Source organism: Aegilops tauschii, chromosome 6 (genome assembly GCF_002575655.3).
Source record: "Aegilops tauschii subsp. strangulata cultivar AL8/78 chromosome 6, Aet v6.0, whole genome shotgun sequence".
NCBI classification, from domain to species: Eukaryota; Viridiplantae; Streptophyta; class Magnoliopsida; order Poales; family Poaceae; genus Aegilops; species Aegilops tauschii.
This window is the reverse complement of record NC_053040.3, coordinates 10,458,973-10,482,344: the sequence shown is the minus strand read 5'-3', so window position 1 is coordinate 10,482,344 and position 23,372 is coordinate 10,458,973. Positions and strand designations below refer to the sequence as shown.

Genomic DNA, 23,372 nt, shown 5'->3' with positions numbered 1-23,372 from the left:
GATCAAGATATGTCAAACAGAGATGTGAAATATGCAACACATGTAGTGCCTCTGTAATCTAAGCTGGGCTGTTGAGGTAATTCTTCTTTATGCATCCTCCTCTACATTTTATTTATATGATGGTTGATTGATCTAACCATAATGACCCATTGGTGTGTTCAGTTTTCATGGGACAAATTACCTTTGCCTACAAATAGTAGACGTGTATGAGATTCCTTCATCGGTTTCGCAAACATTAATTGCCCAGTAGCTTCTCATCAGTGCTTTAGCTTCATTTGTGCCTATATGCTCGCAAGCTGCAGAAACCATCATGCCCCGCAAATTGTTTCTATGCAATGCTAATTTCCATTGTAGCTCATTTTGGGTGTACTCAGCTGATTGATATTTTTCTGCATGAACATTTGAATCTCTGTTGTAAGAACTTGAGTTTCCATTGTTGATATTGTAGCTGAATTATACTTTTTGACTGTTGCACACTTAATATACATTCTGGCTCACATTTGTGATATGAGTTACACGATGAATTGATCATGTAACTGCTTTCCAGGTTTAAACCTACATATGCATTATACACTGATGCTAGCACAATGTCTAATTTAAAATTGTGTTGTTCAATCTGATTTTAGCACTTCACGGAGAGACATAGTAACATATTAATAGTGCCATTTCAGGAACCCTTTCGCAGCCAAGCCATATGTCTGTATGTAAACACATATTGTTCTCCCTATTGCTGATGCGTCACCAACTGACAAACTGTTTAATTCAGTGCTGTAGTTTGGCAAGATGCACAGTTACAATGGACAAGTTGTCGCAGCCTCCTTGTTTTCCAATCTCAGTACGTTTGTTAGTATTTTGATATGATAGCTTTAAGAGCAGTTGCCACAGTGACAGTGGTGAAGCTGGAAAATGATAAACATGACAATATGCTACTCCTGAAATAATACATGAAAGGCGTGTGTGAGCATAAGGATGTGCTGAAGTATATATACCGGGAGTAGCAAAGTGACTGAGAGCTGCATCTGCAAACATACGACCCCGCCGCTGTGCATCCAAGCCACCTATCCGGTAGGAAGGAGTAAGAGGGGGCCAGTGTAGTGTTGTTGTATATCCTGAATATTATTTGCATGGCTTGTCCTTCTTGCCTCTGTGCCCTCTGGCACAAACAGAAGTTAAACAAGGGACCCTGCCAATTGTCAAATGGATTAGAGCAGTTTTCAAAAAGGCATTCATCATCTGTTGACCTGTGAAAAATCAACTCGTGACGGTATTGTCCAACGAGAACGACACAAGCTTGATCATTAGAGGTCATGGCAAGATGGAAGTTCAGCCAATCATTCTCTGGCATTCTCTTCGTATTTGCCACTTTCATTTACCTTAACTGACATCTTTTTCTGATGGCTATTTGCTTTCTGGTCGGATTTGGCAGAACAAAATGCTTTACCGCTGGGCATTGTTTCCGGCTTACTCCGTAGTTGATTGCAGACCTACTGGAATTGGTGGCTACTTTAATTAGTAGAGCCATGTAGCTGATATGCTCTGAATTGTCTATATGTACGACTTTGGTCATATGGATTTTGAATGTAGAGAAGAACGTGTCGCCTTTCTTATGTTGCCCGGAGATCGACATGGGAAGGATTCTATAAATTGTTGCTTAGCTGCAGCTGATGGGTGTCCAAAAACTAATGTCATAATGCTGATGGGCATGGATTTCTTTTTGTTCCGTTTTTGAAAAATGGATGGCAAATGCCTTATGGGTGGTGATATTTGAGTTGTAACTACAAGGATCTGAAGTTCCACGAACATAAGAGACCGGCACACGCTAGTTCAAAAATTGGTTGTGCACTTTAATTGTATTCAAAATTTCAATTGTTTGAATCCTTCTCGTATTCATGCTTTGTAACCTCGACCCATCGCCTATTGACGCACCCCTTGTGTCGCTCGCCAGGGAGAATATATCATGTGCGCCTGATCACTGTTGACATATTTTGAAATTTTGAGGTTCTTTCCGCAAAACAATACACGAGGTTGATGAACAAAAAAATTCGTGATTTCTGATTGATTGATTGTACATGGAGTTCACAACGTTGGCGTCAAGACCTACACGCATTGTATGCAACCCTTCGTTAAGACAAGAAAATATAACTTTGTATGCCGGTAATGATAGTCACAACCACTTGACATATACAGTAAACATATAACTTTCTTACAATCATCAAAAGGACGGCAGATGACTCAATTTGATAGTCAGTTACGGGAATAAATCTGAAGTGCCCAGCCACCGTCTCATTACAACCACTTGGGCCTCCTTTGATTTGGACGAATCTTGTAAGAATTTCATAGGATAGGATTTCTATAGGAAAAATTCTTTTAGAGCCCTTTGGTTTGTAGGAATGGAATCCTAATCCTATGGAGGAATTCTTCCTATCCTCCACATTTCATAGGAAAATAAACATTAGCCTAGATTCAATGAAAAAAATCCTATGATGTGAATCAAATGGCATCTCCTTTCCTATTCCTACTCATAGGATTTGAGATACATGTCATCTTATTTCCTATGACTTTCATATTCCTATGATTTTTCTACCCTATGAACCAAAGGAGGCATTGACATATACAGTAACCATGTGACATTGAGGCGGTTTTTAGGTAGAATCAATGGGGAGAAAAATCAAAGATGGGAGAAAAAAAATCAAAACAGGAAGGATTGGTAGGGAGGTTGGATGAAGGGCAGATGTATGACGAAACCTTAATTTCTTTTTGAAGTAGTGAAGATATATCCTATATCATTATGCGGCTCCATGTAGCCATAATACAATTGACGAGCAAGACATTACTAAACAGTATAACGGAACCAACCACGCCTGCTCACAGAGAATAGAGTTCGTCAGCCGTAGATGTCACTTCCGAACGTCCCAGATCTTCTTGCGTCCCGCGGTACCCTATTGGGCCTTTCTTGCCCCCGTAACTGCATGCTAGCGGCCAGCCCAAAGTAATCGGGCTGCTGCTCCACAAATCGAGCTGGGAGTCTTCTCCTCAATCCATGCGGCCGCCCGGCGTACCTGCTTCCCTACGCCCGCCGTAGCCGCTCGGCATGTGTACGCCTTTGAGCTAGCGATGGCCAGGATCTAATTTTCCCGATGGTCAGTAAGCGATATAATGGTGCATGGCAGGGTGGGCTTACGAGTAAGAGGAAAACTGAGAAAAGATTTGTTCTGCCCTTTTCCAATTTGGTTTCAACCTGCGCCCAATATGTCATCTTGTGACGAATAAACCCATAGTTTCTTTCAGTTCTCTGTAGAAATAAAGCAGAAATAGCATTGGAGAAGACAAGCAGTGATGTAAAATTTGCTTCAAGGCATCCGTATAGCACAAGCTAAGTTATGGGATAATATGCAGCCGACAGTGCAATTCTTTTCCTTGTGCTAACACAATTTCTGCACATATTTTTTTTTCAGCTGATTGACGAAGGAATTAATATACGGTGCACTATGGCAACAACCGATGATCTGATTCTGCTGTTCCGATGACTAAAGCACTTATTTTGGTAGCATTTCCTCTATTCGGAATATGTGATGTTAAATGCAGCGGTTGACATGTACCATGGATTTCATACTAGCATGGCAGTTGTAGAGATTGTAAGTTCTTTCTTATGCCCAGTACACCAATTGATATTTTGGTTTAGTTTTAGTTACTTCAGATTTGACTAGCCCATCCAAGAACTTATATGATTAGGTGGAGGGAGTTTATCTTGCACAGGTACTGGTTATTTGTAATTTGGCTAAGTTAGGGGTGCAAACCATAATGTGCAGAAACCATTATTTGTCTTCTACTTCCTCCTTTCTAAATATTTGTTTTTTTAGAGATTTCAAATGGACCACCACATACGGATGTATATAGACATATTTTAGAGTGTAGATTCACTCATTTTGCTCCGTATGTAGCCACTTATTAAAATCTCTAGAAAGACAAATATTTAGGAATGGAGGAAGCATCTTACGAATCTTCTTGGCGCAGACTTTTACAAACATAATTGATGGCGGTTAGAACGGGCCCGTCTAAGGGTGTTATAAATATAACGTAGGACATGCTACAAATTGAGGTTATGTTGTAATTAAAAAATTTATTTGATAATTATATTTTCCATTTGCATGAATGTCTATATTGTTCTAATATTCATAAAATTGGGCGAGCGCGGCAACGCGCGCATAGATGTTCTAGTTACTACTAAAAGTAAAACAAGCAAGACAATAAAACATGATTCGCCGCTCCATGGAGCCATAACACATTGACTCGTCCAATTTTGTGTATTGGATGAGTGCATTGATTGCACCCAAATTATGACAAAAAGACACAAATTGCGGTAGAACTCATATTATTAATTTTCAGATAATACATGTATACATCGATTGTTGTATTTTTTTAAAGCAAGTCAAGCGTGTCTTACTACTAAAAATAAAACAAGCAAGACATTAATACATGATTCGTAATGGGAACGTTTAAACAAAGCGTGCATGCATGAGAATTAGCATAACGTGGTAGCTCAATGCTGCTATTTTGCATGCATCGTAGTATGCAGATGATGTTGCGCGTGAATAGGTGTTTAAGGCACCACTTAGGCACCATTTTTGCCGGTGGCCTGCTGAGAGATGGCCCCGTACTTCATTGCATCAGTCTCAGATTTCGCGGCATCCTTCTTAGCGGATGCTGCCTCTTCAGGTCTGGTGGCGGTTTCAGCCTTCTTGATGGACTTCTCGGCAGCAGCTATGCGAGCATCTGCCAAGGTACCGGCAGCTTCTTTCCTGCTAGGGGAGGTAGAAGAACTTGTACCAGCTACTTGCTGAGAAATGACACCATACTTTGATGCAGCAGCGGTAGACTTGGCTGCAGCTTGCTTGGCAGCCGCGGCCTCTTCAGGTGTGGTAGCGGTTTCAGCCTTCTTGGTGAACATCTTAGCAGCAACAGTGGTGCCTTCTTTCCTATTGGGGGAGGTAGAAGAACTTGTAGCAGCTGCTTTCCGAGAGATGGCACCATACTTTAATGCATCGTCAACAGACTTTGCTGCGTCTCGCTTGGCAGCCACGGCCTTTGCAGGTGTCTTGGCGGTTTCAGCCTTCTTGATGGACTTCTCGGCGGCGACATAGTGTGCGGCGGCTAAAGTACCGGCTGCTTCTTTCCTGCCTAGGGAGGTAGAAGAACCTTTACCATTTGCCTGCTGAGAGATGGCATTGTACTTTAATGCAGCAGAAGCAGATTTTGCTCCATCTTGCTTGGCAGCCGCGGCCTCTTCTGGTGTGGTGGCGCTTTCAGCCTTCTTGATGGACTTCTCGGCCGCAACAACACGTGTAGCTGCTAAGGTAGCGTCAACCCCTTTCCTGCTGGGGGTAGCCATCTTCAATGTGTTCTCCTCCGCAGCGCCATAGGTCTCGGCTGGCCTTGTGGCCGCCACCGCCGCAATGGTGGTGAGAAATAACATGGCCATGACATTCTTTCCGTTGGCCATTAGTAATTTCTCAAGTGATATCTTAGGCGCGCGGAGGATTTGAAATGGTGGAGACACATGATTCATAGTGGTGATAGGCTTTTATAGAGACAATGTGAGGTCAGGAAATCTCTCCCATGAATGTGAGGTCATAAGCTGTCAACAACGAATGTGAGGTCACCAGAGCCCCAGAAAGGTATGTGGTAACCCATTTGTGGAAGCATGCATGCATGCATGCGTGTTTTGCGTTTTCTTTTCTGGTTTCTCTCTATGTATGGACTGTGGGAACAAAAATAGATTTCTGAGCGCGAGCTCAGATGCTCTTGAAATCCAGGACTTATACTCTTTTCGAGATTGTTGTAGGTACCATTACGTGACTTCAAACCCAGACCAGGAGGTCCTTCTCGTCGTACTGGAATGGGAGCCCCTAGGGACGCGCGCGAACTCCGACGGACACCATGTATGACTGTAGGTGCATGCGTATCCGTGCGGTGCATTCATGTGGTGGCAAGTGACGTGACATGAAACAACTTGCTACCATGGTGAGAAAGGTGTGACATGAGCAACGACCACCAGAAGTCGTCTCCAATGTTGAAGTCAACCACGTAGATGAATGGGTTGTCCATGATGGCTTAGGATGACCTGGTTGGTGATGAAGCACACAAACTTCACGAAGGACGCTACCTCTTGTAGCGTCTGGTAAGCTAGCAATCTGTTGGCCGGCGTCGGCCGTGGATGACATTCGGTGTGTGTGTGTACCGACAATCCTACACCGCAGGCCCCAACTGGAGCTGCAGAAATCTTTAGGCCATGACTCGAATTCAAAGTTTCAAACTCACGCCACGGGCAGCAGAGTGAGCCACGACTTAGATGAACGCAGACGATTAGGTGCCATGGATCAGAATCCAACCAAGATGGCACCGTTTGTCATTCGTCCGAACCTTCCTCGTGTGCTACACGATAGACCCACATGTATCGCACTATTCATGCATGTATAGTTCGTTATGGGGATTTTCCACGGCCTAGCAATGCCACCTCATGCCCCATATCCTGAATCTCCATGCAGCAATGAACAAACATGATAGCAAGTGCATCTAAGCCTAGGCACCGAAATCACTGCTCCCACGTGGGATGCCTCCACTCTGGCTTGCCACATGGATCCGGCTGCCATCGTCGCCTCCTCCAAGCTACCTCAAGCTCCTCCTTCACGCGGTTGGCCCCGATGAGCTCTCTTTGCCAGAAGAGGTGGATGAGTAATGCCTCCAAGCCCGTGCACCATCTTTTCCACTGCATCCACGTGTATGAGGTCCCCATCCCCGAGGTCCACCACCATCACCGAGTGCGTCCCCGAGCCCTCGACACAATATCCACCAAGCCCACTACCGATGTTGTTGAGTTCGTCCGACGGCCCCCTTCTCCGACATCCTTTAGTGTGGCCTGAAATCACATCAGTGTCGCGTGGAGTCGCCCATCACTAATTCTCCTGTCGTCAAGAAAGGCGATTTCCCTGATCAACTCTCCTCCCGTGCTCTAGTGCTGCGTGTTTGTTGCTATTGCGGGCTTGGACGGCAAGGTCATAGAGATGGAGGCACCAGCAGCATCGGCGGTCATTTCTTCTTCTGCACAACAAAACGATGAGATGCGGCCAGCGGCGCCCACGCAGTGTTCACTCCTGATAGGTCCCCTATGCGGTTTCTTCGTTGGTCGGCTTTCCTTTTCGCCGGCTTCATGTGATGTTATAAAAAGTAGATGTACCACTTGATACTTTCGCTGACTTCTCTTCATTTCTTTTTCCCTCGGTTATACGAGAGTTATTGATCTACTATCGCTCCTCACATTCGGTCAAGCAATAGAAACAACAAGAGATTTGGGGGAATTTGCCTAGGGTTCGGCACCAACAGAGGTGCGAGATTGAGCCAGCCATGGAGCCGGGTCACGACGGCTAAGGTTTAACCCTTTGAAACATGAGATGCCTCTACTACCAACAAATCATTGCCTTTACTAGGTGAATGGCCGTGCATTGCAACGGAGAACATTCATGAATCCGTGAGTGATATATTCAGGTGATGCTATCAAGAATCAATCAACTTTACGCTCTTGTTAGAACATCATACATGTGCAATGTATGTATTTCTGCCAACATCTTGCAATGTTTATCTGACTATTTTCAAGGCTGGTCTGTATGCTAGCATGTCTCCTCACCTTGAATCTACAAATATGCCCAGAGAGGGCATTTGCTATCAAGAGTATTTAGTTCAGTCAAGTAGTAGACGCATTTTCTTTAGCACTGCAATAAAAAGTGTTTTTGTCAGGACAATAAATTGCAAGCACAAAAGGAAAGGAACCATTTTCTACCTAATAACCCAGCTTTTAAGTAAACTTTGAAGAAAAGGCGCATGAACCACAAAATTGAACAATGTTTAAATGAGTCATTGTTCTTCAGTTTTTTTCATTAGAAACAGGGTGACAGTACGTGTCACTTAGCAGCAAGATTGCAGCCACTATAGCGTCCTTCTACATGTAGCACTTGAAAACTTCCCATCAAACAATGGCAAACTTGACTGACAATGGCATGCTGCGGGTGCCTCGGCTCATCAGATGCCTCGGCTCATCATGTTGAGGGTCACCAAGTCTACGTTTTACTCGTTGGACCAAAAAAAAAATCATTACAGAAATTCAGATTGCGAGCTACCTGATCACAAGACTAATTAAAGTGTGAGGAAATTAAACTGACGGAAGCGTGAAAGGCACACAATGGATTGTACCAGTAAATTATATCCGATCATTCTTTGTAAAATAGGTAAATATGATAGCCACGATATAATCACCGTATATAGTCTCCTCAGGTTCATGAATGCATCTAGTCCTCGTTGTAATGTAACAACCACACAAGATCAGGGAAGAGAAAAATACCATGTCCAACTCTGGACCTTGATGGGCTTTGTCCTGCCCATTCATCTTTTCCAAACCTATATAACGCATGGCTATTCCAAATCTGTGTATCCCATAGATTCATGAGAATGCAATAAAAAGGAAATGAAATTACATTGCTCCCTCCAAGGACTATCTAGGGAGACCACACGATTGTCCTTTTAATGGTTCTTTTGAGCTTCTTTTCTGTGAGAAATCTTTCGATCAATTCATTTTCAATCATGACAATACAATGAACAATAGGAATAATAAAAATTTCATCCATCCGCAGACCATCTAGCAACGACTATAAGCACTAAAGCGAGCCGAAGACGCGCAGTCGTCATCACCCTTCCCTCGCCGGAGCCGGGCAGAACTTATTGTAGTAGACAGTCGGGAACTTGTCGTGCTAAGGCTCCGTAGGACCAGCGCACTAGAATAGCAACCGCCGCCGATGAAGAGACCCATAGATAGGAAGGATCCAATCTAACGACACATAAACGTAGACGAACCAAGACCGAGTCCGAGTAGATCCACCAAAGACAAATCACCTACTGAATCCTGCGAGATCTGCCGGAGACACACCTCCACACACTCTCCGACGATGTTAGACGCGTCATCGAGACGGGGGCTAGGCGGGGAGAACCTTATTCAATCTTCAGGAAGTCGTCGTTCTCTTGCCCTCCTTAGCAGGACACAACCCAAACAAAATTCAAAGAAACATCTAAAAACGAAGCCGTCCCGCTGGTAAGGGATGAGATCCACCGTGTCCCCATGGCCCTAGGGCCACCGGAGACGAGGTGGACCGGCAGCGGCGCCAGCGGGAGGCATAGGAACTCTTAAGGTTTTTTGAGAGGAAACGACGGCTATGGTTCCTCTGAGCTACCTATGCACCGAACTACAACCCTGGAATTATTATAAAAATTGGTCATTTAGAACATTTATGTAAGATGCATAATTCGATGAGCAAAGGGACAATTATGGATGTGAATAGTATCAAATTCAAATGTGACGTCAAATATTAGATGTTGGTACGCACTGGTAGAAAAAAGGCCTTTAGTCCCGGTTCGCAAAGGCCTTTAGTCCCGGCTGTGCAACCGAGACTAAATATGCGCGACTAAAGACCCCCCTTTAGTCGCGCCTCTTACGAACCGCGACTAAAGGCTTTAGTCCAGGTTCTTGTGGCTAACCGGGACTAAAGGCCCGTCCTTTAGTCCCGGTTCTCGTGGCTAACCGGGACTAAAGGCCTCCTCCGCAGGTTTAAATTTTTTTGCGAATTTTTTTTGCGAATTTTTTCAATTTTTTTTATTTTCAAATTTCTGAATTATTTTAACCTCTAATCTCTAATCACCACCCCTCATCATTGCTCAATTTATCCTCTAATCTCTAATCATCCCTCATCATTCCAAATCATCTAACTTCCCGAACGGTCACCCATCCTCCCACTCCCCCAGCCTGAGCACGCTTAACTTCCGGGTTCTATTCTCCCTCGTTTCCAAGTCTGCACTTGTTGTTTTCCTGACAATGGTAGGATGTCAATTCTATTAACCCTCAGGTATTTAGCTTGAGCATGAAGTGACACATTTCACTGTTTGAGTTTGAAACTATTGTTTTAAAAAACAATAATTATTTAGTAACACTAATATTTCTGGAATAATTAGTTTGACCATTTTTTGACCACAGTTTGACCAGATTTGACCAAAATTTAAAAAAACTGAAATAATTATTTAGTAACACTAATATTCTAGAATAATTAGTTTGACCATTGTTTGACCACAGTTTGACCACAATTTGAAATTTTTTGAATTTTTTTGCCTCTCCAGAACTTAAAAGCCCCGTATCTTTTTTCTGTTAGGTTTCATATTTTTTCGATTTTTTTAAATTATTTATGCTCAGTCAAAGCCTTTGAAACCCCGTTGACCAGCTCAAAACCCCTCTAAACCCCACGGGGTTTCGCCTAACCCTAGCTCCGAATGTCAGCTGTCCGATCATACCCTAGCGCCAAGCGAGAGCCCTCAGATGTGGTCTTCTAGAAGTAATTCCGAGGGCAGGCTACGACCAGGCTCCGCGCCGTTGGATCACATGGATGGCTCCGCATCGTTGGATCGTGGGGCGATCCGCGAGAGGCAATCCGCGAGAGTTGTTGGTTGTGCCTCCCCTTTCTTCGGGTACCCCTTTATTCTGGTGCTTATTCTGCAGCGATGAGAGGAGCCACTCCTCCTCTGCTACTTCTTCTCCGGCGACGAGAGGAGCCACTCCTCTGCTTCTTCTTCTCCGGCGACTTTGGGCGATATGTCGAGCTCCACTTCAGCCTCCCGCCCCTCGTGGACCCAGTATGGTCCACTTCCCATGGAGCGATGTCCTGACGGCCCACGCAGCGCGCCACTGATACAGTTGACTTCGAAGGAGGTCAAGAATGGCAACTATGGGCGCGAGTTCGTGAAATGCGAGAGCAAGCCAGAGGGGCAGGTTAGATCTCATGATTTTTCTCTGATTTATTTTTCTATTTGCTTTTAATTATTTTTCGATCTGGGATTTAGGGTTCATTTTTTCGATTCAGATCATGAAGAAATGCACACATTTTGAATGACTGGATGACTACGTTAAGCGGATTCAATTCAATGGGGCCCCAACCCGAGAGCTCAATCTGCCGTCAGCAACAACGAATTTGGTCTCTGAAAGTGCTGCTCTGACAGTTGGGGATGCAGATCTGAAGGGGAAATAAAGAAGATGAACAAGAACTCGAAGCAGATGATTCAATTGAACAAGCAGACGAATCTGATAGCATTAGGATTTTATCCCTTTTATTTTTGTGTAGTTGCTCTAGGATTTGCTTACTTGCTGGTCATCACTCGTTAGAGATGTTATTAGTGTGGTGTCATGTGCTCTAGGATTTGGTTAATTTGTGGATCATGTGCTCTACGATTTGCTTAAATTTGTGGATCATGTGCTCTATGCTCTGTGTTGCTTAATTTGTGGATCATATTAGTTTCTGGTACCCGTCAGTTTTGTACACTTTCAGTTTTTTCAGTTTCATCAGACAACACCGACCGCAGAAGAAAAAAACCGTAGTTCTAGGGCCCAAATTGAAACTAAGCTCTGGTTGGGCCGTCTCATCGCGTTGAGTGTCGAAGGCCCACGCGCTGGCTCTGTTTTTTCCCTTGATTATTACCATGGTAAATCCATTTATTGCCATGCCGAACAAAAATAGTGCATGATGGTAAATCGATTTATTGTTGGACTTGCACATGTCAAATTTATTTGTACATATCATGGAAATTTCCTTCTGTATATAGCCTACGACACAACACTTTCATTTTTTGACATGCGGGTATTATAAACAAGTTTTTGTTGCAAGAAAAATATTGTATACACGATTTTTTGTTTTTGTTTTTTTATTAACAACATGTCAGACTTAATTATGTAGACCATGATATCCATCTGAAACCACGTCTAAAATAAAGTTCGGTGGCACCATTAGCCAGCATATCCATCTAGAGAGCATGTCTAGGCTCGGCTATGGCACGATATCCATCTAGAGAGCTTGTCTACGGCTCGGCTACGGCACCATACCCAACAACTAGACCACATATCACATGGAAAACTTATTTTATTTTAATTTTTTGACATTTCCATCATTTTCTTTTGTTTTTTCTAAAACTGAAAAGGCGATCCCGGGGGGGGGGGGGGTGGTAGAGTTTGAAAAGTCTAACCTTTAGTCCCGGTTGGTCTGGCCAACCGCGACTAAAGGTTCGGGCCATTAGTCGCGGTTGGCCAGACCAACCGGGACTAAAGGTCTAACCTTTAATCCCGGTTGGCCTGGCCAACCGCGACTAAAGGCCTTCGGGCCAGCCTGAGGACCTTTAGTCCCGGTTGGCCAGGCCAACCGGGACTAAAACCCCTCCCGTCCGCCAGCTGTCGACCGAGCGCGCTGGGCCCAGATAGTTGGTCGCGGGTCTCCTCCCGAACCGCGACTAAAGACCCCTTTAGTTCCGGTTCTATTATTTTGGGAACTAATGGGGGCGTATGGAAGCCTCTTTTTCTACTAGTGACGGTCTACGTTGGTCTTTTTATTTCTCGAGTAGCACATCTACTTTAGGCTTCGAATTTTAAGAGGGCATTGATCAACCCACTTGGCTGACCACGCATCTCAACTGACTCCATCCATATAGATCTCTAGACGACACAACCACTAGCTGGACTAAGAAGGCTGATCGATCATCAATGGGATGCCAATTGTTCTTAGATATACTACTAACTAGAAGCGTTGTGCGCGCTTTGCTGTGCCGTTCATGTTGTTGGGTATCTTAAAAAACTAATCACTCTGTTTCACAATATAAGGTGTACTAATTTTTTAAAAAGTCAAACCTTTTAAGTTTCATCAAATTTGTAGAGAAATATATCAAAATTCAGAGGATCAAATCAGTATTTTTAGATTCATCACGAAATGAATTTCCATACCTTTTTTGTTTAATATTGTGGATGTTGATATTTTTGCTCTGAACTAGGTCAAAGTTAAAGAAGTTTGACTTTCTACAAAATTAATACCCTTTATATTTTATAACTGATGGAATATTAAGTTAGGCGGGTGTGGAGATGACTGTGTCATCCGCTAACCAACCTATATTTATGTGGGAAAATTTCTGCGTCGGTGGTTGCATGTACTATATTGATACTACAATATCACATGGTGACACTTCTTTTTTCTAGGTGGGGGGAGGGTGCATAGGATTGATATGTTTTTTTAGGCCAGTTGGAGCTGATTGATTTAAAAATCATTGGCCCAGTCAAAATTGTCAACCAAATCAAAATTGAATACCTCAATTAAATGAAAGAGATTCAAAATTTGGGAACATAGTGAATTAAAAGAATTCAATTGGAGAGGTTGATAAATTGTTGACCCAGTCAAAATTGGATGATCAATCTATATTGAATACCTTAATTAATTGTGAGGCCTTAAAAATTAGGAAGCATATTGTATACTATAAAAGAATTGGATTATGAAGCTTCGAGAAATTGTTGACCCGATCAAAATTTCAATAGTTTGAATCCTTCTTGTATTCATGCTTTGTAACCTCGACCCATCGCCCATTGACGCACCCCTTGCACTAGTAGAAAAAGGGCCTATTGTCCCGGTTGGTAAGGGCCTTTTGTCCCGGTTTTTGAACCGGGACTAAAGGGTCGTTACTAATGCCCTAGCCCTTTAGTCCCGGTTCTGACACGAACCGGGACAGATGGGCCTCCACGTGGCCGGTGCGGCGAGCCCAGGCAGGAGGGCCTTTGGTCCCGGTTGGTGGCACTAACCGGGACCAATAGGCATCCACGCGTCAGCATTTCTGTGGCTGGGGTTTTTGTTTTTTTGAAAGGGGGGGGGGTTGGGGGTTTTGGGGGGTTAATTTAGGTGTTTCATATATTGTGTTAGCTAGCTAATTAATAGAGAGAAGTGTCCTCTCTTATCTCCATGCTTGGTCGACGCTATGTACTATATACGTATGGAGAGGACTAGACACGCTAGCTAGTAATCAAATGAAGGAAACAGAAGATCGTCATGAACATATGCATACAGAGAGAAGTGATATCGACCACCTCTCCTTCTCCGAGAGATTGGTCGAACAACAAGTTCTCGTATATCTATCCGACACTACCGGCTACATATATACAATAATTATCTCTTACAATATAATCTCCTAATTAAATTGTAAGAACACAGGGTCCACATAGTATTCTTCGTTTTCAGCGATCACGTGGTCAAGGAAGAATGCCGCCAATTCCTCTTGAATTGCTCGCATACGATCTGGTGCTAGGAGTTCATCCCGCTTCCGAAACATCTAATTTGAAGAAGGGGGTCAATACATATATATATATATATATATATATATATATATATATATATATATATATATATATATATATATATATATATATATGAATATATATGAATAAATGAAACTCAACACAAATGATGGTAATAAAATAAAATTGTGAATATTATTGCTTACGCACTTCATATTGTTCGTCAGAGTAGCCCTGCTCACAGGTCGTGTAGCGGATGGACTCGCAAACGTAGTATCGACAGTAATTATTCCCGGGTTCCTGCCACAACCACTTTACAAGAAATAGAGGTCAATCAAACTGATAAGCAAGCATGCTAAATGGTATTGATGAAACTAGCGCTTGAATCACTAGGAGATGCGCGGAACATGCTACTATAGTACTTACTTTCGGGTGTTTAAATTGCAGCTTCTTCGGCAGTCCGGAGCTTTTTTGGTGAATTTTCTCCAAACCCTGCTAGACAAAGAAAACAACTTGATATCAGGAAATGAACAAAGTTGCTGATATGGTGGATAATGATCGATTTAACTTACTTCTCGAGCATTTGAGTCATGTCCGCATAGTCCTGGGGATCTTTTCGTCTTGAGTCTAAGATGGTTACTAGTCCCTGCTCAAGCTTAATCTCTAGGAGAATATAGTGGAAGCTGCGCACGCATGCATAAGTCATCAATTACATTACTATAACCTGGACTAATAAGGGAAACCGAGTATGCACAAGACAGTAACACTCACTTGAAGTTGTAAGGAAAGAGTATTATATCTTTGTTTTCATTTATTACCAACGATCGTAGCAAGTTGGCCTCGGTATTTTCGGCATGATATTTAACCTGAGTTGCATCTATGAGATTTATCTTAATGAACCCAATATCACCGATTTGTCTTTTCTTCAATTCGGCGATCTTCAATCTGCATAATATAGTGAGGATAATTATAAATAGATGCAATGAAAGAGCTGACCTATATAGAGAGACTTAATGACAGAAGTAGTACTACTTACAGACAGTAGCAAGTGATCGTTGATTTATCGAGGGCCTTTTGATTGAAAAACTGGAAGAACTCCTCAAATGGAACATTCAACAGTTCAATTCCAACGAGGTCATGCTCCGGTTTAACTCTCAGCGTCAAAGTATCCCTCCCCCCAGACTCTCTGCAGGTTTTCATGTACCAATCATGTAATCTTCGCATCATCGTTGTTAGAGATCTTTCATCTTTGACGAGAGGCTTCCCGTAATGGTATTTGTGTTCGTCCACCTCCAAGATATCATAATGTACATCGTCGGGCAGGTAATCTCCAAGTTTGCTATAACCGGGCACCATCCTCGGATCATTAGCGACGATGTCGCTAGACACCTTGAGCAGGGGGCACGATGTCGCTAGGCAATTTTTTTCCCAGCTCGTCGTTCTTTTAACTTTTGATCACTGACAGTACTTCCTGACCGCTCCTCTTCGGCAAATGTCTTTGCAATAATGCGCTCATAGCTGCATCTCGGCGGAGACTTTGGTGGTTTTGTCAGGGCAGCTAGAGTGCGCTTCGCTTTCACCGGATCTACCTTCTCCTCCGGAGGTGGATGTTTATTTGCTTTCACCCCTTCAACTAAGTTCGTCACTTTGGCTCGCACGATCTTCGTGGTTTCCTCCTCGGTCCTCTAGTATGGTAACTTCTCTGGAGTCTTCAGAGAAGGACCGAATCTGTATTGCCTCCCGCCTCTGGCTGTACTGCTAGACGCCGGCAGAGCAGACGGAGCGGCTGCGGCTGTCTTCTTTACTTTCTTACGAGGCGGAGGAGAAGGACTACGACGCGCCGGAGCAGCCGGAGCGGCGGCGGGTCTCTTCGGCCCTTGCTGACGAGGCGGAGAAGGAGGAGGCTGGCTGCTCTGGCGCGCAGGCGCAGGCGGAGAAGGAGGCGGAGTGCCCTGATCACTCACCGGAGGAGGAGGCGGAGGAGGATGCGGAGTGCCCTTACTCGCTGGAGGTGTCCAACTCGGAAGGTTGATGAGCTCCTTCCACCATAGGCATGGAGTCTTCAGAGCAGAACCCAGCCGAGTCTCCCCTTCACCGGTAGGGTGGTCAAGCCGGAGGTCCTCAAATCCCTCCGTTATTTCATCCACCATCACCCTAGCATATCCTTCTGGAATCGGCCGGCAGTGGTAGGTTGCGCCGGGTTCAGGAGGTAAAACAGAGCCAACAGCCACCTTGACTTTGAAGTTCTGCCATTGCGTCATAAGGTGGCAATGTTGAGACTCCGTGATAGCATCCACGGGGTAGCTAGCAGGAGCCGTCAAGACATGCTCCGGCTGAAGCAGCTCGGTGGAAGCCACGCTGCTTCTCCGCTGAGATGGCGGGGTAGCTTCGGGGGTAGTTTCGGCATGTCGATTGCCGTCTCGTTCCTCTAGCGCTTGAACCCTTTCGTGCAGCTTCTGAATTTGGGTCCGCTCCACTTTTTTCCTCCTCTCCTGGCTTTTGTAACCACATGCGTCCGGAAAACTAGCCTTCCATGGAACGGAGCCTGGCGTGCCTCGTGTCTGTCCAGGGTGCTCAGGATTCCCGAGGGCCATTGTGAGATCGTCGTTCTCTCTGTCTGGAACGAACGTCCCTTCCTGCGCTGCATCGATATACTGCTGAAGCCTCTTGACTGGTATTCTCAAAAGCTCGTCCGTCCAAACGCACCTCCCTGATACAGGGTCCAATTTTCCGCCAGCCCCGAAGAACCAAGTCCGGCAATGGTCTGGCCAGTTCATTGTCTGTGGTTCGATCCCTTTATCAAGCAGATCATTCTCAGCCTTGGCCCACTTAGGCTGGGCTTTGAGGTAGCCACCTGACCCCGTGCGATGGTGAAGCTTCTTCTTCGCAGCATTCTTCTTGTTTGTAGCTGACATCTTCTTACTCTTTTCCGATGTCTTGTGGGCCACAAATGCGGGCCAGTGATCTCTGATCTTCTCATACCGGCCGATGAATTCTGGTGTCTCTTCTTTGTCGACAAACGTTTTCAGCCCATTCTTCCACCTCCTGAATAGGTCTGCCATCTTCTTAAGAGCATGAGACTTGATTAATTGCTCTTTAACTGGCTTCTCCGGATCCTCCTCTGGCGGTAGGGTGAAATTTGCCTTCAGCTCAGTCCAAAGATTATCTTCCTGCATATCATTGACATAAGACACCTCAGGGTCTTCCTTCTTAGGCTTATACCATTGGTGGATGCTGATCGGGATCTTGTCCGTAACTAGAACCCCGCACTGAGCAGCAAATGCATCCTTTGTCCGGATGGGTTCAATCGGTTGGCCGTCGCGCGCGATTGCTGTGATCTCAAACCTTTCATCCGAGCGCAACTTTCTCTTCGGGCCTCGTCTCTTTACCGAAGTTGTGCTTGATCCGGAGGGCTAGAAAAAAGAAGAATGACAAGTGTTAATTAATATGTGTACATACCAAAACAATGAATGCATCAATTAGCTAGTCAGCACAGGCTTAACTAATATATTTACCTGGCCGGACTCTGTTCGGTCACCGGAGCCGTCACCACGGGCTCCTTCTTGCACCAGCATTGGGTCACCGGAGCCATCATAATCATGTCTTTCCTCCTCCACTCTTCGATCACCATAGCCTGCTTCTTCACCCTGTTCTTCCAGACCATCATTGTCGATAAGATACGACAAGATATCACCTCCAGCTAAGATTATGTCCCCCAACACCTCTTCTGCTTGCTCGTCCCGTCCGTGCTCCATTGTTTCTGCAAATATTACAACATGGCAATTATTAGACAAACATGACAGCAGGTGGATATATTAGTGCAAACGTAGACCTAGCTTATTCCGGGTTTGGGGTGGCCTCGGCAACGCTTCAAGGGTAGGGGCGCGGCGGGAGGGGGTAGGAGACCGACATTGTTTTTTTCTAGGGTTTGGGTGTCCTCGAGAGTTTTGGTCGAGCGAGAGGGCCGGGGGGTGCTCCCGTGGTATAAGTTATCACGGTCGAGAGGGGGTATAAATATCGACCGTCCATCATGTCGAAGTTATCTGGGAGGGAGTTATATATATCGACAACGACGACATACATACATGGGAAAATAATGTTATCGGGGAGGGGGTATATCGACAATGACATACCCGATAAAAAATAAGAAGACGAAGAAGAAATAAAAAGAGGAGAAGAAGAAAGGAATAGAGGAGAAGATTGAAGAAAAAAAGAAGAAAAAGAAGAGGAGAAGAAGAAAGGAATAGAGGAGAAGAAGAAAAAATAGATATATCTCCTCTTCTTATTTATTTCTCCTCTTCTTCCTCTCCTCTTCTTCTCCTTTCTTCCTCTTCTTATTTTCGTTTTTCCTCTCCTTCTTTTTCTTCTTCTTCCTTTCCTAGCTAGTTACATAAAACTTTTCTAAAAATGTAACTTTTGCATATATAACACTTTTCCTAACTCTTTTACAACCACAAAAATTACTCCAACTTCATGACAGTACCCACACTCCATTTCACCAAAAACCTTCTGATCCATAGTTCAAAATTTTCAAATTTCATTTAAATGAAATTTGAACCAGATTCAAATTCCTTGCTGAAAACCTATTCAAATTCCTTTCTAAAAATCTAACTTTTGCATATATGTATTTTTAAAACATCATTACAGTTGAAAAAATACATACATACATATAAAAAACATTTAAAAAATACATACACACATATATGAACATACATAAAAAAATACATATATCTAAAAAATATATTTAAAACATCATTACAGTCGGCGACGGCGAGGGCGCGGGCGACGGCGACGGGCGAGGGCGCGGCGACGGCGAGGGCGCGGGGCAGGGGCGGCGTGCGTCGGGGCAGGGACGGCGCGCGGCGACGGCGAGGGCGCGGGCGACGGCGACGACGGGCGCGGGCGACGGCAACGGGCGAGGGCGCGGCGACGGTGAGGGCGCGGGTCAGGGGCGGCATGCGTCGTGGCAGGGACGGCGCGCAGCGACGACGTTGGGCGAGGGCGCGGCGACGGCGAGGGCGCGGGCGACGGCGACGACGACGACGGGCACGGGCGACGGCGACGGGCGAGGGCGCGGGGCAGGGGCGGCGCGCGTCGAGGCAGGGACGGCGCGCGAGTGCGCGGCAACGGCGAGGGCGCGGGCGACGGCGGGGGCGGCGGGCGGCATCGGGGCAGCCTGGCGGCGTCGATGTCGTCGAGGGGTCGTCAGGGGCAACTGCGAGATGAAGATGAAAATTTTCACAAGTGTTGGTTATATACCAAGAGCTTTGGTCCCGGTTCGTGGCACCAACCGGGACCAATGCACCCTTTAGTCCCGGTTGGTGCCACCAACCGGGACCAAAGGTCTCTTTTCAGCAGCCCAAAGGGCGGGAAGCGGCGGCCTTTGGTCCCGGTTGGTGGCACCAACCGGGACTAAAGGGGGTGCATTGGTACCGGATCGTGGCACCAACCGGGACCAATACACCCCTTTAGTCCCGGTTGGTGCCACCAACCGGGACCAAAGGACATGTGATGCCCGCGTCGCGGCCAAAGTTTAGTCCCACCTCGCTAGTTGAGAGAGCTCGAGAGTGGTTTATAAGCGCTGCTGCGCCAACCCTCTCGAGCTCCTCTCCATTGCAGGCTTACGGGCCTAATCTTGCACTTCTATGCCTGTGGGCCTGCTCGGCCTTCTACGGGCCTGAATCCTGGCCCATTGATGGGTTTCTAGTCGTATTCAGGCCGTGGTGGTCTAGTAGGTGGCATTTTTTTTATTTTTTTTCCAGTTTTTGTTTTCTTTTTTGCTTTATTTATTTTATTTTGTTTCTACTTACAACAAAATACTTATTTATTTTATTTTATTTTATTTCTATTACTTATTTATTTTACTTTATGATAAATTTTTTTGCTATTAAAGTTTCTATCAAAAAAAGTTTTTTATGAAAATTCTTTTTGCTTTTAATGATTTTTAACAGAAAATACTTCGATAATTTTAGTTGCATCAATTTTATATGATTTTAGTTTCAATAATACTAGAGGTTTCTTATAATGTTTTGAACAGAAAATACTTTGTTAATTTTAGTTTCATAAATTTTATTAAAGTTTATTTTATTTTGTTTCTACTTATATATTTTAATAAAGTTTATATTATTTTATTTCTAATTACTTATTTATTTTATTTGTTATTTTTCATGCAGCATTTTTCATGCATTTACTAATTATTTTGAGCTATAAGACCCTAAAATTGAAAAGCATTTCAAATGAACTCTAAAAAGGTTGAAAGTTGGCATGGTATCATCATTTCATCCACATAGCATCTGCAAGAAAGTTGAGAGGGTTACGACAAAAACTAGATGCACTTCGTGTACAAAACGGAGAATGGTATCATACTCGTCTGTTACAAAGTTGGCATGGTATCATCATAATAGTTGCGGGAGAAAGTCTTCACTTTTTCTTCGCTTGTGTCATTTGCTTATTGCACCGTAACCATGGATAATCTTCATCGTTTATCAGGATGCTTGGGTCAGCCTTGACTTTGAAGGGAGGAATTTCATGAAACTTTTCATAATCTTCAGACATGTATGTCTTGCCCTCCACTCCCACAATGTCCCTTTTTCCTGAAAGAACTATGTGGCGCTTTGGCTCATCGTATGATGTATTCGCTTCCTTATCTTTTCTTTTTCTCGGTCTGGTAGACATGTCCTTCACATAGATAACCTGTGCCACATCATTGGCTAGGATGAACGGTTCGTCAGTGTACCCAAGAGTGTTCAGATCCACTGTTGTCATTCCGTACTGTGGGTCTACCTGTACCCCGCCTCCTGACAGATTGACCCATTTGCACTTAAACAAAGGGACCTTAAAATCATGTCCGTAGTCAAGTTCCCATATGTCCATTATGTAACCATAATACATGTCCTTTCCCCTCTCGGTTGCTGCATCAAAGCGGACACCGCTGTTTTGGTTAGTGCTCTTTTGATCTTGGGCGATCGTGTAAAATGTATTCCCATTTATCTCGTATCCTTTGTAAGTCAATACAGTCGAAGATGGTCCCCTGGACAACGAGTAGAACTCATCACAAACAGTGGTGTCACCTCTGAGATGTGTTTCCAACCAACTGCTGAAAGTCCTGATGTGTTCACATGTAATCCAGTCGTCACACTGCTCCGGGTGTTTGGAGCGCAGACTATTCTTGTGTTCATCGACATACGGGGTCACCAAGGTAGAGTTCTGTAGAACTGCGTAGTGTGCTTGAGATGAATGCCCGTCCCTGCATATTATTGAGTCCGCTCCTAGCGTGCCTTTTCCAGCCAGTCTCCCCTCATACCGCGATTTAGGGAGACCTATCTTCTTAAGTCCAGGAATGAAGTCAACACAAAACCCAATGACATCCTCTGTTTGATGGCCCATGGAGATGCTTCCTTCTGGCCTAGCGCGGTTACGGACATATTTCTTTAGGACTCCCATGAACCTCTCAAAGGGGAACATATTGTGTAGAAATACGGGCTCTAGAATGACAATCTCGTCGACTAGATGAACTAGGACGTGTGTCATGATATTGAAGAAGAATGGTGGGAACACCAGCTCGAAACTGACAAGACATTGCGCCACATCACTCCTTAGCCTTGGTATGATTTCTGGATCGATCACCTTCTGAGAGATTGCATTGAGGAATGCACATAGCTTCACAATGGCTAATCAGACGTTTTCCGGTAGAAGCCCCCTCAATGCAACCGGAAGCAGTTGCGTCATAATCACGTGGTAGTCATGAGACTTTAGGTTCTGGAACTTTTTCTCTGGCATATTTATTATTCCCTTTATATTCGACGAGAAGCCAGTCGGGACCTTCATTCTGAGCAGGCATTCAAAGAAGATTTCTTTCTCTTCTTTCGTAAGAGCGTATTTGGCAGGACCTTCATACTGCTTCGGAGGCATGCCGTCTTTTTCGTGCAAACGTTGCAGGTCCTCCCGTGCCTCAGGTGTATCTTTTGTCTTCCCATACACGCCCAAGAAGCCTAGCAGGTTCACGCAAAGGTTCTTCGTCACGTGCATCACGTCGATTGAAGAGCGGACCTCTAGGTCTTTCCAGTAGGGTAGGTCCCAAAATATAGATTTCTTCTTCCACATGGGTGCGTGTCCCTCAGCGTCATTCGGAACAGCTAGTCCGCCGGGACCCTTTCCAAAGATTACGTGTAAATCATTGACCATAGCAAGTACGTGATCACCGGTACGCATGGCGGGCTTCTTCCGGTGATCTGCCTCGCCTTTGAAATGCTTTCCTTTCTTTCGACATTGATGGTTGGTCGGAAGAAATCGACGATGGCCCAGGTACACATTCTTCCTGCATTTGTCCAGGTATATACTTTCAGTGTCATCTAAACAGTGCATGCATGCGTGGTATCCCTTGTTTGTCTGTCCTGAAAGGTTACTGAGAGCGGGCCAATCGTTGATTGTTACAAACAGCAAGGCGTGTAGGTTAAATTCCTCCTGTTTATGCTCATCCCACATACGTACACCGTTTCCATTCCACAGCTGTAAAAGTTCTTCAACTAATGGCCTTAGGTACACATCAATGTCGTTGCCGGGTTGCTTAGGGCCTTGGATGAGAACTGGCATCATAATGAACTTCCGCTTCATGCACATCCAAGGAGGAAGGTTATACATACATAGAGTCACGGGCCAGGTGCTGTGATTGCTGCTCTGCTCCCCGAAAGGATTAATGCCATTCGTGCTTAAACCAAACCATACAATCCTTCGGTCAGCTGCAAACTCAGCCCAGTACTTTCTCTCGATTTTTCTCCACTGCGACCCGTCAGCGGGTGCTCTCAACTTCCCGTCTTTCTTACGGTCCTCACTGTGCCATCGCATCAACTTGGCATGCTCTTCGTTTCTGAACAGACGTTTCAACCGTGGTATTATAGGAGCATACCACATCACCATCGCAGGAACCCTCTTCCTGGGGGGCTCGCCGTCAACATCACCAGGGTCATCTCGTCTGATCTTATACCGCAATGCACCGCATACCGGGCATGCGTTCAGATCCTTGTACGCACCGCGGTAGAGGATGCAGTCATGAGGGTATGCATGTATCTTCTGCACCTCCAATCCTAGAGGGCATACGACCTTCTTTGCTGCGTATGTACTGTCGGGCAATTCGTTATCCTTTCGAAGCTTCTTCTTCAATATTTTCAATAGCTTCTCAAATCCTTTCTCA

At 44.8% G+C, this 23,372-nt stretch overlaps 1 protein-coding gene across 1 annotated transcript; it reads right to left on the bottom strand.

Annotated features, from left to right (window-relative positions):
* Positions 1–4,355: 4,355 nt before the first annotated feature.
* LOC109780868 (uncharacterized) lies at positions 4,356–5,514 on the bottom strand. The gene has a single exon (XM_020339457.4). The coding sequence runs from the start codon at positions 5,498–5,500 to the stop codon at positions 4,613–4,615; it is 888 nt and encodes a 295-aa protein (XP_020195046.1). The 5' UTR covers positions 5,501–5,514; the 3' UTR covers positions 4,356–4,612.
* Between the last annotated feature and the right edge of the window lie 17,858 nt (positions 5,515–23,372).